This window comes from Solenopsis invicta, chromosome 8 (genome assembly GCF_016802725.1).
Source record: "Solenopsis invicta isolate M01_SB chromosome 8, UNIL_Sinv_3.0, whole genome shotgun sequence".
NCBI classification, from domain to species: Eukaryota; Metazoa; Arthropoda; class Insecta; order Hymenoptera; family Formicidae; genus Solenopsis; species Solenopsis invicta.
In genome coordinates, this window is record NC_052671.1 from 19,463,495 (window position 1) to 19,480,662 (window position 17,168).

Here is a 17,168-nt window from a genome sequence, read left to right on the forward strand (position 1 = left end):
TTAAAAAAATATATATATTGCACATATCCGGGAACGAACCCGGATCTTACGATTGTGAAGCGAGCACCTAACGCACGGAGCCGACTGCACTGGTTGAGAAAACACTTACCGGGAAGGCTCATATAGCGCGCCGCGATATGGCCAATTTTCTCAAATTTATTATTTCGAAACTAAGGCCTTCGATCAAACGCCGGGAGACGTAAACTTTTTCTTCGTCTCCGGAATAACTAAAAAAATTGGGATCAAAATCCCAGGGTGATTCACCTGATCCTTCCCTTGTCAGTCTTTCGGCCGTCAAAAACCTTGAAATCTTCGAGATCACGGTCACATACACGTGTTTCATTTTTTAAGTAATTCTCACGCGTGATTAGTAGTGACTAATAGTAATTGACGATAGTAATTTGTATAAAGTGATTAATATTTTTCGATCAAGAGAATGATTGCAGTGTATGTGACAAATAACGTGATTTAAGAAAAAAAGAGAAAAATCTCGAGTTTAATATGGATATTTTGTCTTCGTAAAGATAAAGGCTGATTGCTGTGCAGGATGATAAGTGAGTATACACGTTCAAATTTGATAGGACTCGTCTCTTTCTCTCTCACTCTGCATTTTTATTTTTTAATCACGCATTTTAAATATATTTTTGACTAAAAAAAAATTTTTTTTACACGTACAAAATTATTAAAAGCAAGACGTCAAATAATTAAATATTGTTTTTAATTCTAGCATTATTTCAGTGTTAGTGCCTATACAGCACAGAAAATTCCAGCAACATTGCAGCAATGTTGCAATGTTGCAGATTGCAATGCAATATTACGGAGACATTGTAGAAACATAAATTAACAATATGCCTGCAACATCGCATTGCATATGCCAGTAATATTCTGGAAACATTGCAATATCATAATTTTTTAATAAAGTAGTGGCAATAAAGAGCCAAAGCAAAATATTGGCGTATAATAATATATTAATTTAATTCATCCATAATTATTCATCCGCATTTAGCAAACTAAGGTCGGGCGACATTACTACATTTTTTGCTGAATCTCTACATTCCCTAACAGTACAATCGTCCGTATGTCGACTGTAAGAGCCGATTCCTTCAAGTTAGATTTTCAGAGTTGACTGCAAATCGATTTTGCATAGACGTCTACAGACATCCTAGAGTTGACTCTAAGACGTCTAGAAAAAGGCATGCAGTCCCGTGGTGCTGTGTGCATCATAGTATTGTTAAGAAACACAAATATTTATATCAATAGACGAAATAGGTCCATATATGAAGAAACCTCGATCTACAACCCAATAAACAAATAATATTTTTTAATTGTTTTTTCAATAAAAATTTTTTTATATTTAATTTAATTATTGTATTATATTGATATATATTTTCTAATTGCATTTTATTTAAACAAACAACAGAAAATTTATTCCAGATGCTATTCTGCATTTGCAAAATTAATAAAAAAAAACTATAATTTTATATTTGTTTATATAAATATTGTGCTTTAATTATACGTATTTCATTTTTTTGATATATATTATATAATTTATTAACTTCAAGCTTACATTACAGCCGAGAAGTGGACTTGGTTTACATAAAATCTATTCTCTCTCATCCTTCCATTCCCTCACCGCTTGTACAGTTGTTGTCTTAAGCTAATCCTACTCTTCTACCTATCTTTGCAACAGCCTCTCAAATATTTTCTCTGTAGCTTAGATTCTACGCCCTCCCTACACCGTTTATCTATTGCCTTTTTTTGTATTACTTGTACCTATTCTCACCTATTCAATTATTAATTCTATGACTTAGAGATCACAGCCTCTTTACATTTTCCATACTTTATACAATTATTATACAATTACCTTATATTACAGTTATTACCTATTTCTTCTGTCTAAATCTTGTCTTATTCTACTATTTCGGTACTATTCTTTTAGCTTTTCACCCTCTCATCGCTTGCCTCCTTTCTTCTTTTCAATTCTCTTTCCCTCTCTTTCCCTAGCTTCTTCAATATTTCTCCCTTCCGCCTGTCCATGTCTTCCTCGCATATCTGTTCTACCACTCTGTCCTTATCATCTCCTAAATCCGCAAACCATACGCTTGTTTTCACGCAATCCTTGATGTAGTACTCTAAACAATCCCAGTCTTCCTCGCAAAATATACATAGTCGCTGTCTTTCTTCTAGCCAATATTTATTCGCTTGTTCTAAATTACTACATCTTACTTTTATCTTGGCTCTTATTTCCTCTCCTCTGCTTAGATCCTCTACATTCCTACTTTTTAAGTAATTCGGCAACTTCGCATCTAACCCTATTTTCTTATATCTCCTATTGTATCTTGCCGCATTAATTTTTTCGTTCTCCCATTGCCTCTGAATATCTCTTTCCCTGTCAATTAAGTCCTTTTTCAAATCGTTTCCCACTTCTTCTTTTACCTCTTTCGCTTCTGTTCCCCAGCCATTCCTGTTATAGTATCTTTCCCTTTCTATCCCATATATATCGCTCCAGTTGTTCTGCTCTTTTTCCCTCCAACACTCCTTAACTATTTCTCCAGCTCTCCCTACTTTAATTCTATTCTCATACCCTCTCGCTCTGATCCCCCATCCGACTCTTAATTTGTCCATTAGCAACTCTCTTGAGATGATGTATCTTGGTGTACAAAAATCCAGCCTAACATCTACCTGACGTAGTCCATCATTATTTTCTCTAATTTCTCGATCTCTGTCCATCCCCAGATTTCCATCCCATATGCCATCACACTTTGCACTAGGTATGTGAACAACATCCATCTCCTCTTTATGTCGTTTTTACAAATTCTCTCTCCTAGTCCCCATACTTTCCTTACTGCTATTCTACCTTTACCACATAACTCTTTTACATGTTCCTTATAACTACCCCTGTTATTTAATACAAAGCCCAAGTATTTAAACGCTTGTACTTCCTCGATTCCTTCTTTCCCCCACTTCCATTTTTCTATTTTTTCTTTTTTTTCCTATTAAAGACCATTATCTTTGTTTTCTCTGGACATAATTTAAATTTCCTATCTGCCAAGAAACGCTTGAGCGTGCTCATCATATCTAGTAGTGCTTCTCTATTCTTTGCTATCAGCACTATGTCGTCCGCGTACGCCAATTCCCATATCCTTGTCTTACCTATTGCTATGCCTCCTATCCCCCTGTTCCTTAATACCTGCTCTAATTCTGCTGTACACAAATTGAACAAGAGTGGACTCATCACACATCCTTGTCTAACGCCTTTTCCTGTTGCAAAACTTTCCGTGTTACCTTGTCTCGTTCTTACCACCGCCTGCGTCACTTCATATATTCTTTCGATCCTTCCTATCAGCTGCTCCTTTATACCCATACTCCTCAGCACTTTCCATAGTTCCTCTCTATTTACTCTGTCGAAGGCCACCTTCAGATCCGCGAAGAGCATGTATATTTTCGTTCCTTCCTCCTCTTCCTTTCTCCCTCTGCATCAAGTGACTGAGAACGAAGATGTTGTCCATGGTCGACCTCCCTCTTCTAAAACCCGCTTGACTCGCCGGAACCAGGCCTCGATCTTCCATCTCCGTCTCCAGTCTATTCCTGATAATTTCCGCATAGATCTTATACGCCAAACAAAGAATAGAGATACCTCTGTAATTGCTGGCCTTCTCCTTCTCTCCTCTTTTATATAACGGCAGAATTATGCTCATTCTCCAATTGTTTGGCATCTCTCCTGTATACCAAATCCGTTTCATTATCTTCAGCCGTTTCCAAAGTTCTTTGCCCGCGTACTTCCATGCTTCTGCCGGAATCCCATCAATACCTGCTGCTTTCTTGACCTTCATTTTGCCAACTGCTTTAATTATTTCTGCCTCCACTATTTCTTCCTCTTCTTCTTGCTGCTGTTTCTCCTCCCTCCTTACTCTCCTCTCCATCGGGCCCATCACCGAATCGTCAAGCAGGTCTAAGTGTTTTTTCCATTCTTCCTTTCCTATCTTGTTGTCCATCGTTGTTCTCCTCCCTCTCTTCCTATTTATATATTTCCACACGTCTGCTTCATTTTTCATCCTTCTCAGTTCCTCCTCTTCCTTTCTCCTCTTCTCCTTTTGTTTCTTCTCTAGCAGTTCTTTCAGATTTCTTTTCTCCTTCATATATCTGTCTCTTCCTATTCTTCTTTTCCTCCATTTGTTGTAGATTCTTTTTATCTCTCTCTTCTTTCTGGTGCAGCTTCTGTCCCACCAATCTTTATGACCTAGCTCTTTCTTCCTTCTCTTTATTCTTTTCTTCACCATTGCTTCCTTTACAATCTTCTTTATCTTTTCCCATTCTTCTTCTAATGTGTCCAATTCCTTTTCTTCCAGCTCTTTCGTATTACACAATTTCTTCGTCCTTTCTGCGTACATCTCCTTCGCCTCGTCATCCCATAAAATCGTTTCTATTTTTACTTCCTCTTCTTCCTCTTGTTCTTCTGGATCCATTTCTTCTTTTCCCCCGCTGAACTCCATCTCCAACGGCATGTGGTCCGAGTCCACTCTGTCCCCTACTCTAAACTTATAAATTCTATCTCTTATATCTACGCTTACAATTACATAATCTATAACCGTACATCCTCTTACTCCTACGTATGTAAACTCACCCTCCCAGTCTTCTTCCACTGTCCCACTCAAGATGAACCAGCCTTTTCCGTTATCCACTCTACTATTTTTCTTCCTCCATTACCTATTACTTTATCTTTACTGTGTCTCTCTCCTTCTCCTATGTCCTTACCTCCTAGTTCTCTTATCCTCACATTAAAATCTCCTATTATTATATTTCCTTCCCCCTCTTCTCCTATAAGTTCCTTTAACTTCTCCTTCAAATCCTTTCCTCCTTGTGCTCCGTAAACTGAAATAATTCTGTTTCTCATTCTCCCAAGCTATCTCTGTCATCACCATTCCCTCCTTCTCTTTTATTATCGTTATCCTATTCCTTTCTCCTACTTCTTCTTTCCTCTTGCCTAATATAAATCCTCTCGCCCTTCCTTTGTTTTTTCCTTCCTTGCAAAACTACAAATCCATTCATGCGATTCAGGCATCCTATCTTTTATGCGCTCCCATCCATTCTCTTCTACCCAGGTCTCACACATACTGACTATCTCAAACTCTCTCACGTATTTCTTTATATTTGTTTTCTATTCCCGCCACGTTCCAAAATAGGCATTTTCTCCTGTTCCTCCTATTTATCCCTCTCCGCGTCTCCCTTCCTCGTCTCGGCTTAGCTAAAATTCCGATTCTCCTCTCCTCTGTCACCTGCTTCTCTATCCTCTCTCCTTTCCTCCTCCCTCTCTATCTCTTTCCATGGTATCCATATATCTCCTATTTTCACTCTGCCGAATCCTATTTTTACTTGAACTCCTTTCTCTTTCTGCTCTTACCACCATCTTTTTATCCTCTCCTGCGTTCTTCTCTGTTCCCAGCTCATGTCGTTCTCCAAAAATATCCTTTCTCCTTTTAGCTTTAAACTTCGACTTATTAATCATTACTTCCTTTTTTTCCTCGTTCTCCAGTTTTGCAATTATCATGGGTCCACTTACTCTACAGCTCATTATCTTGCAAGTTACTTCTATTTTTTTTTTTATCAAATCTTCTGCCCACTTCCTTCTTTCTAACCTGTCTTTTTTCACTGTCTCGAGTATGTTTACACCTTTTATAATAATATTGAGTTTCCTATCCTCCCAGTCTCTTTCCGCTGCCCATTTCCTAAGACTACCTATCTCTCTCTCGCTTAGTCCGCTATACCTAGAATCTAAACTCGCTCTACTGACCATACTGCTCCTCAGGCTCCATACGCTTCCAACGCTTCTCCTGTCTTCCTGTTCTTCTCCCTCCTCCACGCTTGTCAAATCTTTCTCCCTTTCTTCCTTCCAATTCTTTTCCATTTCAACTATTCTTTCCTCTTCCTATCTTTTCCTCGCATCCTTTAACTATTTCCTTAAATTTTTCATCTCCTCTTTATAAACTTTCCTATCGCCTTTCAGTATTTTTAATTCCTTCATCATTACCTTAATTAAATCTTCTCACTCTCCTTTTTCCCTCTTCCGAAAGGGCTTGAAAGTCACTCTCTTTCCTCCTTCTTTACCTTCACCTTTACCGACTGTAGTCAGTTTGAGCTGCTTCCCTACCTTACCGGTCTTCTCGTCCTTGCCTAATCCCGCCATTTCCTTGCCTACCATAACCTCCTCTTTCTATCCTCGCCTTAATCCGCCTTTTTCTCCGCCAATTCTCTCCACCTACCTTCTCCTCCAATTCCCCTATCTTTTTACCTCTCTACCTCGCAAATTCTCGCCTCCTTACACCTGTATCTATCCTAATATACGCTATTTCGCTTCTTATTTCACACCGGCTCACACCACGCATCCGCATACCTTCACTCCGCCTCACCAAGTCCCTCATTTTTTTGATAACGTATATTGACTTGATTTACAAGTTATATATATATATCAACAAAAAGGTGTTCACAGGTCATTATGAGGGATCAGTTTGCAGCGATCACGAAGGTAAAGCAACGTTCACCGGAGTCGCGACTTGGATGGGTGACCGCTTGGAATTTCCAAAAAAATATTCCCGAGATATTTTTTTGCGAAAAATATTTTTTTAAATGTTGCACAATTATTGTTTTGTTCATTAGAATTATGTGGTGTAATAATATTTATGTAAATATTTTGGAAAAATGGAATGTTTCAACGCAATATTTCAAAAAAACGGGCATCTTAATGTAGCTGCAATCTTCCAGCAATGTTGCAGCAATGTTTCGCAATCAAAATGCAATATTACTATGTTTCAATGAAATCTTTTTACAATGTTCCTGCAATTTCTCTGTGCTGTATAAGTGTATGAATTAATAAATAAATAAGAAAAGAATGAGAATGAGAATGGGATAGAGGCTTTGAAAGAGCGGGAGAGAGAATGAGAGAAAGGGGGAAGGAAAAGAAAACAGTGTTTTAGCTGTCAGTTTATCACTGCGATCGCCTCACGTAATCGCCCGTATCGAACGGTGAGTTTCGCTGGCCCTGCACTATTTCCTTTTATTATTTAAAAACTATGCTTCGGACAAGTTTTTGACAAAGGAAAAGTTGTTTTAGAATATGTCTCTTCAAAGACATAAGGTTATTCTGAATCACCCTGTATATGTGTGTGTGTGTGTGTGTGTGTGTGTGTGTGTGTGTGTGTGTGTGTGTGTGTGTGTGTGTGTGTGTGTGTGTGTGTGTGTGTGTGTGTGTATGTATATATATACATATATATATATATATATATATATATATACAGGGTGTCCGTCCATAAATGTCCGAGCAAATATCTCGTAACTGGTTGAAGTTAGAAGAAAGTTTAATAAGGAAAATTTACATGGTTTTTAGTCGGCTACAAAATGCACGTAAAGAAATTTTTTTTACTCGTCACCTTTTTGAGTTATGAAGGTCAATGTAGGTTTTTTAAATGGGTACCTATAATTTTTTTTGCATATTTACATAGTAGAGGTAATTTTCAATCAAAATTATATTAGGAAAAAAATTGCTACGACGCATCGTTTACGAGATAATCGGCATGCAAAGTATTAAAGTAATAATTTGGATCGAGTATTGTTGAACAAATTTGGAATATCAAATAGGTTGAGAAAGTAAACATTGTTTTTTCATGAAATATTTATTAACAAATTAATTAAGAAATGGTTCGAAATTGTTACCATCATGATCGATACAGCATTCAACGCGTTTTATAATGTTTCTTATTGTTAACTGCAGCATTTCTGTTGTAATACTTTCAACAGCTCTAGTGATTTTATGTCGTAAATCTTCTTCATTTTCAGGAATAGTTGCATAAACAATATCCTTAATATACCCCCAAAGGAAAAAATCGCAAGGTGTCAAGTCCGGAAATCTCGGTGGCCATCGTACAGGACCATTAGTACCCATCCAACAATTAGGAAATCTATTATTTAAAAAGTTAATTACAGCACGTGTATTGTGTGCTGGAGCACCATCTTGTTGAAAAATAATATTTCGAAAAACTGATAATGGAAGATCGCGTAAATAATCTGAGAAAGTTGTTTGCAAGAATTCCAAGTATTTGTCACCATTAAGATGACCATGGAAAAAGAAAGGTCCAATAATCTCATTACTCATACTACCCTGTAATTCATATTACGTGCTATACAAATACTTTATTTACAAATCAAACAGTCGTGTATTTTGAAAAGTTGAAGGTCAGCGATCCTGTTCGATATAACAGACTTCATACGAGCGCGTGAGAACAATGTTTACAATTACGGAAAAGTGTGATATGCTCGAGATGTGGTATTACAACAGAAGTTGGGGGTATATTAAGGATATTGTTTATGTAACTATTCCTGAAAATGAAGAAGATTTACGACATAAAATCACTAGAGCTGTTGAAAGTATTACAACAGAAATGCTGCAGTTAACAATAAGAAACATTATAAAACGCGTTGAATGCTGTATCGATCATGATGGTAACAATTTCGAACCATTTCTTAATTAATTTGTTAATAAATATTTCATGAAAAAACAATGTTTACTTTCTCAACCTATTTGATATTCCAAATTTGTTCAACAATACTCGATCCAAATTATTACTTTAATACTTTGCATGCCGATTATCTCGTAAACGATGCGTCGTAGCAATTTTTTTCCTAATATAATTTTGATTGAAAATTACCTCTACTATGTAAATATGCAAAAAAAATTATAGGTACCCATTTAAAAAACCTACATTGACCTTCATAACTCAAAAAGGTGACGAGTAAAAAAAATTTCTTTACGTGCATTTTATAGCCGACTAAAAACCATGTAAATTTTCCTTATTAAACTTTCTTCTAACTTCAACCAGTTACGAGATATTTGCTCGGACATTTATGGACGGACACCCTGTATATATATAATCTATTATGGCCGAGAAGTGTACCAACACATTTAAATTAATGAAATGGCTAACTAACTGATCGAAAGCGAATCTTAGTGCTCCGTGATAATTTCCTAAATTTGAATTTGCAGTCTTTCAAGTTACCTCATGTCTGCGATATTTATGGGAAAGAATTGCTTCTTGCTTTTTTCCGAGATTGTAAATGGCACTGTTGTCGTTGATGCTTCATCATAATACTCAGCTATTTCTCAAAATTTGTGAAATTTTGGCACGTATAACGCATATAATGAGTACTGCTTATACGTTCCGTTACGAAGCTGTGTAAGCCGAGATTGGAGTAATATAATCTTTTCTGATGAATCATCTTTTTGGGCACTCACTACCATGACACACGCCTGGACAACATCCGCCAGCAGGTTATTTCAACGAACTGTAAAACACCCTGTCAAGATCCATGCTTAGCGGTGTTTCTCAAAGAAGGGGTTTAGAAACCTGTACCTGTTCACATCCAATTTAAACTCTCAAAAAAAGATCTTTTACCGACTGCCAAACGTCATTTCATCGAAAAAAAACGAGGATTGGATCCTTCAAGAGGATAATAATCCTAAGCACCGTAGTAGAACGTGTGGCTCGTGGAAAGAGGAAAATAGCATCGTGACATCTTGAATTGGCCAGCACAATCACCTAATGCCAATTGAAAATGTGTGGGCGTTCATCAAGATAAAGTTTCGTAGGAAAAAGATTCGTAATTTTTTTTTTGTTTGATAAAAAAATATTCATTTTTTATTTTATGTAATTTAGGAACAAAATATCGCAGAGATGAAACTAAAAGACATTTAAAGTTCAATCTTTCTTTCTCTTTAAAATACATTTTTAAAAACTGATTTTTTTCATTGAAATAATTTTCGTGAGATGCGAGATAGTTACAAGCATTTCTCAACTTTTGACCAGTATCATACATTAAAAATAAATATCTTAATTAAATTATTTTATACATATTTGTGTAAATTTTTATTTATTTAATTAAACATTTTTATTTTAATTAAATAAATAAATAAAAATACATATTAAAATAAAATATATAAAATACAAATAAAAATTATACAATTCAAAATTAAATTACATATTACATACCTGTTATAGTTCCAGGCCTCTGAATAATTAGTATAGGTATTTTCGCCATAATGTTTTCATCGTAATATCGGTCATTTGCTATACCAGGTACAAGACACTCACTTCTGAGTTTATTAATAGTGCCTGTGGATACGCAAGAACTGCTAACGATATGACGTACTTCTGTATCCCAAATAGGAGAACAACTTGAATTAGCTACTGGCTGATGAATTGAAACTAATCGAGAAAATGTTTCTGTTACTTCAGTACTACATTTCGTTCTTTTCTCAGGTAAATGAAAACGTGGATCTAAAACAGTAACTGCAGTAATCATATTTGGTGGTAAATGATTCGGCGATTCCAAAGACTTCAGTGTTTGCCACAATTGTGCTTGTACTTTAAAAGCCTCCATATTTTCTTGTTTCTTATAGTAATCAATATACCATGCCTTTTTACCAAGTTCTATACTCAAATATTTGAAAGTTGTAGTGTCTTCCTCACTTATTTCGTCGATCGCCATCTTCTCTGTAAATTGCACGTCATTATCTACTAATATTTTACTTATGTTCCTCATTTTATTATTTAACGAGCTGTCGTTATCTTCTGAAACAGTGTGATCTGAAAAAAGATCTGATTCATTTAAGGATGGCAATTGTAATGCTTTTGTTAGTACATTTAGAGCTAATATCCCATGAAGTCGAAATCTGTTCAACGCATTTCTTAATATGATCATTTTACAACCTGTATCATTCATATATGAACAATTCAAGTTACGGATAGTATTGGTTGCATCTTGTTCAGCATCATTCAGCTTAAATTCGAAACTCGATATAATTTCAATGAGAAAATCGTCGTAGAAGGCAGGATGCACCCAGATCCAAATAGTCTTAATATCTGTTTGAATGTCCAATTTGTTTGGCCGCCAAAAAAATTTTACATTACCAATAGGAAAATGCGGATATCCATCTCTTTTAAAAAACATCAAAGTACCTTCCCTATGACCGTTAATATATTTTTTTGCTGCAAAAGTCAATGTCGACGGATTACAATGCGTTCTTAAAGTTGTCTTCAATAAATTTTCATTTCCCGTAATTTCGACGCAAGTATAGTAGGAAATGTCTTGCAAGAGACAGTATTTTGCGGCGGCTCGATAGTTAGCTCTAAAACACCTGTCGTTTGAATATCTAGCAATTCTATATCCCCATTTGTCGATCATGTGAAAGCGCTTTGCGTGCCAGATGTGCGTTTCCAACCAAATTTTGTTACGCTGCCTGCGATTATATTCGGACAGTAAATTGCGTGGTCTTCTACGATGCTTTCGGGACGGTCGCTTCTTTATTAATGGTTTTTTACCGTTTGCAGATTTTGCCATTTGCGCTTTGTGCACTTCTCGCAATCTGCGTGGCATTCTTTTGGAATTATGAGACATAACACGTCTACGCATATATATAGGAAGCTTTTGATATATCAACTTGTTTTGTTTAGGATTCTCTGCAAGAAATAAAATAATTAATAAAATATAAAAATAATTATAATTATTTTTAAATAATTATAAAAATTTTATAATTATAAAAATTTAATTATAAATTTGAAAAATCTTTAAGTATACGATTTATTTTTATTATGTGAACATAAATAATTTCAGTAAACTGATTAATTTTGTAATAATAAATTTCAATAATAAAAATTTACCACGTATCTAAAATTTTATGTAATTTTTATGCTTTAAAACTTTCTTTAAAGCATAATTTTTTAAATCTTGAAATAATTTTTATACAAATTTGATGGCAGATTCTATTTTTTATTTCATTATATAATATAATAAGTACAAAATCTAGTAATTAAGTTCTAAATTAAAATTCCATTAAAAAATAAAATACACTTAAATTGTCCAAAAAATGAAATTTTGTTTATGAATAGCTGCACATATTACTATTTATGAAAAGCTTCTTAATTTTTATAATTTAAAATTCTGAAATTATTCCCAAAATATACAGAACATTGAAAAATATTGATGAGACGTAGCAATATTAAAATGTGAATGTTTTTTTTCAATTTCGAATCCATATAAATTTTTTATCATTAATTATTAATATTGCTGGAATATTGATATTAATCAAATTATCTTTTAAAAATTAAAAAAATATGCACATATTTTTTCACTAAATAAAAAATAAATTTTTAAGTGTACAAAAATCAATGTAAAAATTAATAATAAATTTACATAATTTCTTAGATAATAAGTTGTCATAAATTAAAATTTTAACATCAATAGTTATAATAGTTATATTGACATTATGTTATCCATTTAAGATATAATTATGTACTATAATTAAAAGAAATATAACTTTAATAAAAAATAATATATAAATTGAATTTATTAATAAAATTAACTGCAATTACATAAAGATAAAAAATTCTTAATTTTGTAGAAATTTAAAACTTTTACATTATTAAAATAACGTTTACATTATTAAAAAAATTTAACGAAATGAGTAGAGGAAAGATGGGGATCATGGGATATGTGTAGAATAGTGAGATACCATGATATCTCGTATAATTCGCGTTGAATTCTAAGAGCAACCGTTAAAATTATTTTGTTAGTCTATTTAAATATTGTAGGATGGTCACATTGGTTATTAGTGTTCGCTGCTTTCTTTTAAAAAGCTAACTTTCAGTTTTATAAATAGCAGCGATTTTTACTGAAGTATACTCTCTACGTAATTTTAAAAAATATGTTAGATATTAATTTTTAGTCTAACTCGAAGAGCTTAATTGCGACTTTCAAATAATAAGCACAATTGAATTAAATGTGTGGTGTAATATATGTATGAATTCGGCATATAAAGTTATACCATGTAGTGAGAGAGATCGTTAGCCATTTGCATTACGAGCGTTAAGACCACTTTTGCGACCTTACAACCTCATAGTGGACAGTTGCATAATGCTTACTAGCAGCAAAGAAATTATTTTAAAAAATCATTTTTTTTTTCAAATAAAATATATTTTATAAAATGTTCGTAAAACTATGTTTTGTGGCACTTACCAATTTTTAATATTAATGAAGAATCATTAATTTGATTTTTTAATAATTATTTGATAAAAGAGCCTTTTATGATATTAGTTGTTAGTATTCCAGACCCCTCTGCTATCTCACAAGCACATCTCTTTTTCCGTTTTCAGAAAATTGTAAATAATATTTATTCTATATACTTGACAAATTTCTATTTATAGAATAGTAGAACTCTATAGTTAACAAACTAGTGTTAATAAGAATTGTGTCGCATTAATATTTACTAAATTACTTTAAAAAACCAAAATGGTATTCATCTGCTTCCTTCCTCTATATAAAATGTGTTTCTACATTGCCCGAAAGAAATTTTAAATAATATTGATTTCTATTTAAAATTCTTCTAATTTCTTAAAATATATGTATACCATATATGTATATCTAGATATACATATATCTTAGAAAGACAGAAGAATCAATTTTAAATAATAAAAATCATAATAATTATTTATAAATTTAGTTTTTTTCTAACAATTATGAAAATAATTACAAATTTTAATTTATTCCATTTTTTTACAATATTATATTTACAATATAATGTACATACAGTGGTGTGCAAAAGTTTTCGGCTAGTGACACTTTGTACTCTAATTTATTAAAAAACAGCCTAATAAAATTTTCATAATTATCAGGTATCAGTATAAGATATAGGTAACAAAATAATATAGTAAAACAATGATAATTATGATGAAAATTTTATTAGGCTGTTTTTTAATAAAGTACAAAATGTCACTGGTTGGAAACTTTTGCACGCCACTGTATATATAAAATATATATTGAATGAATGTTAAATTGCAGTCTGCAAAACATTCCACAGACATCAATTCAACAAATATTTGACACTTTTATAATGTTTTTTCAACGTTCAATCTGCATAATTGACATTAAATTCAGTGAATTTGTTTTAATGATGATTCAATGTACACGAATATGTGACGACTTGTACAAGTTACAATTTTACAATAAAAAAAATTTTTTATAACACTTATCATCTTATATTACACGATCTTTATCTGTAATTTTTATGCACGAATCCAGCGACTTGTCATTGATAAAAAAAATTGAACATTATACACTCCGATAATATTTCTATTATCAAGGTTTGTTCAATTTTCACTCCATCAGTTCTCATTGACAAAGAGAAACTCAATGGTAATTATTTAAATGAATGAAACTGTACTTTGTGTATGATGGTATCTGCATCTATTAATATGTATATAATGTGTGACTGACAAGTGTAGCTTATTATCTCGTAAGGTCTGTTTTATTTATTTTTAATTACTTATTATATTCTTTTTTCTGACTTATCTCTAGTCATGGTAACGGTCTATTTATCAATATAATTTCTTGGTTGAGAATGACTGAGTATAGTTGAAACTTGAAACATTTCATATAAAATTTTTTATTTAATTTTCCAATAAAAAGATGTTTTGTATCTTTTGTAATTTTTTATAATTTTTATCCTTGTTTTTGTTTTTATTTATATTACAATTTTTTGTATAAACAAAAATCGAGCTTATTTGTTTCAATATATTTTAAATTTTGAAACAATTTTTATAGAAATTTAATTGAGGACATTCTACTTTTTTATCTTATTACATAATCTATTAATTAAGTCTTAAATTAAAATTCTGTTAAAAAATAGATTCATTAATTAATAACTGTTTATGAAACTGTTTATGAGAAATTTATTTTTAATAATTTATAATTTCAAAATTATTAAACAAATATATATCAGTCAAAATAGAGGATCTAATTTTGTCATTTTTTTTTTTTTTTGGAAAAAAGGAAGAGATAAAGAAATCGTGCTTATTATATTGTAAAGATTATACTTTTCTTTATTTAACATTTAAATTTTATTAAAATATAATAAAATAGTGTCGCAATTCAAGATTTCATAAATCTAGTTCTTAAAAATATAAGCTCATTATATCCTGGAAAGGACTTGCCTAATTGACTTGCAGTTTTATACTTTTTTGAAACACTAAACATTAGTGCTTGACACAGAATATTTTTATAATGCTAAGTTTTCTGTTGCAGTCAAAGAACAAGCAAATTTTATAGTAAAAGATTACAATGTTTATTTTGATTCCTATTTTGTTCAAACATAGTACTTAAAAAACAGTTATGTTAAGCATTAAATTTATATTTCAATTTTACAACAGTTGTGTTATTTTAATTTCTGATAGTCATGGTAAACACCATTTTTATAAACATAATTTAGGAAAATTAAATAGTAACACCATTTTATAGTATTTTTTGATAAAATTAAAAATGTCAAATAAAAAAAAGTATGATCTTTACAAATGAAATAAACGCGATTTTTCTCTTTTCATTTTTTAACAAAAAGTTTGCAAAGTCAAGACTTATTTTTCTAATACATTAAAATAAATACTTTTTTAAACCTGTCATATATTCACAGACAAAAAGCTTTTAAAAAAATATGTAATTGATCTGCAATGATTTGCGCAAACTGCTCAAAATTATTATAGCTACAGTGACAATATTTTCTTCGAAAAAATAAAGGACAAAATTTTAAGGGTTTGTTCCTAATGTTTCTAAACCATTTTACGGTAGTTCGGAATTGAAGCATTTCAAAATTTTCTTATGTTGTATATCAAAATAAGGCAAATGTAATTTTCTAATAATTTTAAACTGGTTTGATTGCGTTAGAATAAATTTTTTAAATTTGAAATTGGTTTAATATAACAAAAAAAATGAAAACGGATCCAATTTGAATCTTAACTAAATATATAATTATATAAGAAAAATTATCTTTATGTATATATATTTATATTTTATACATTTTTAACAATAGTATTTATACATATATATTTTTTAACAAAAATAATGAGTTTTTTAATATATTCCTGAAAAAAATGTATTTGTTTTAAAGAATGATGATAATTGTTTAAAAAATCATAAAATTCTAAACAATTTCATAATTGCATTTTGTATAAATAATACCAGCTTCAAGAGTGTCAACTTCAAATTGAGTTTTTTCTCTACTCCAAATATTATTTGTTATTGATAACATTCTCTTAGTAGGAGCGTTTGAGTCAGAAAAATATAAACAAAATTCTATAATTTTTGAAACATTTTTTTCCTTTCAACAACCTCTAGTTAAATTAATCGAATAAATTCGCAAAAGTGCCAATAGTAATTCAATGTATCAGAATTAACTTCATTTTTCCTTTTCTGAGACAAACTGTGTTCAAATTAAGACTGTAATTTTGTAAATAAAGGACAAAATTGTAATATAAAGGATACAATTTTTAAAAAAAAGGACAAAATTGAGTTTTCAAAAAATGAATAAATCTAAAGGACAGCTACTTGAAATAAAGGACTGTCCCAGACTGTCCTTTGAAATAAAGGACGGATGGTCACCGTAATTATAGCATACCTATCGAAGATGTCATCGCAGAAATTTCATAAGCTCGTGAAGAGACGAATTTCATAATAGACACTTCGTGTGGGAGCGACTGACAGTCTCCTAAATCGTCAAATTGCTTTTTCTTCATAGTGTCTAATTTTCTATATATAATTATATATTATATAAAAATAAAGTAATCGTATAGAATGCTTGCTTCACTTCAAATTTTGATAAACATATACTCGATCGATGTGTTTTCACCCAAAACGAAAGAATCCAACAAAAACGCGGCGATCTGCCTCGCAAAGCGTTTATTACGCGATAAAATTCGAGACTTTAGAGGTTAAGATATCTGTCATAACGACGAAGCGTATAAAGGGCCTCGCACATGAAATACATAAGGGCTGCGTTCCGATATACACTGCAAGTACTGAAAATCTATAGTTCATGTTACGTATACTATAGATTTTCAGTACTGGCAGTGAATTTCGGAACGCAGCCAACATAACATAAGCACAACATAAGACCGATAGACCAATGAGTATCCAGCATAAAGTCGCCATATTGATTTACATAAGATTCCCATTGGTCCAGAGGCCTTATGCTACGCTTATGCTCTTATGCATTTCATGTGCGAGGCCCTTAAGCCTGTCGCACATGAAATGCATAACAAAGCATAAGCGTAGCATAAGGTCTCTGGACCAATGGG

The 17,168-nt window shown here is 32.0% G+C and overlaps 1 protein-coding gene across 3 annotated transcripts in view; it reads right to left on the minus strand.

The window, feature by feature from the left end:
• LOC105203365 (ribonucleases P/MRP protein subunit POP1) overlaps nt 1-16,869 on the minus strand; it is a 29,289-nt gene extending 12,420 nt beyond the window's left edge. Inside the window, exons 1-3 of one of the 3 annotated variants that reach the window (XM_039452436.1) lie at nt 16,490-16,869; nt 11,007-11,507; nt 10,038-10,910 (exon numbers count right to left, since the gene is read on the minus strand). In XM_039452436.1, coding sequence (XP_039308370.1) covers nt 10,038-10,910; nt 11,007-11,507; nt 16,490-16,607 — 1,492 coding nt within the window. In that variant the 5' untranslated portion in view covers nt 16,608-16,869. Of the gene's footprint in view, nt 1-10,037; nt 11,508-13,062; nt 13,473-16,489 lie in introns of those variants that run through there. The other 2 variants (XM_039452435.1, XM_039452437.1) reach the window with 2 other exon arrangements.
• Between the last annotated feature and the right edge of the window lie 299 nt (nt 16,870-17,168).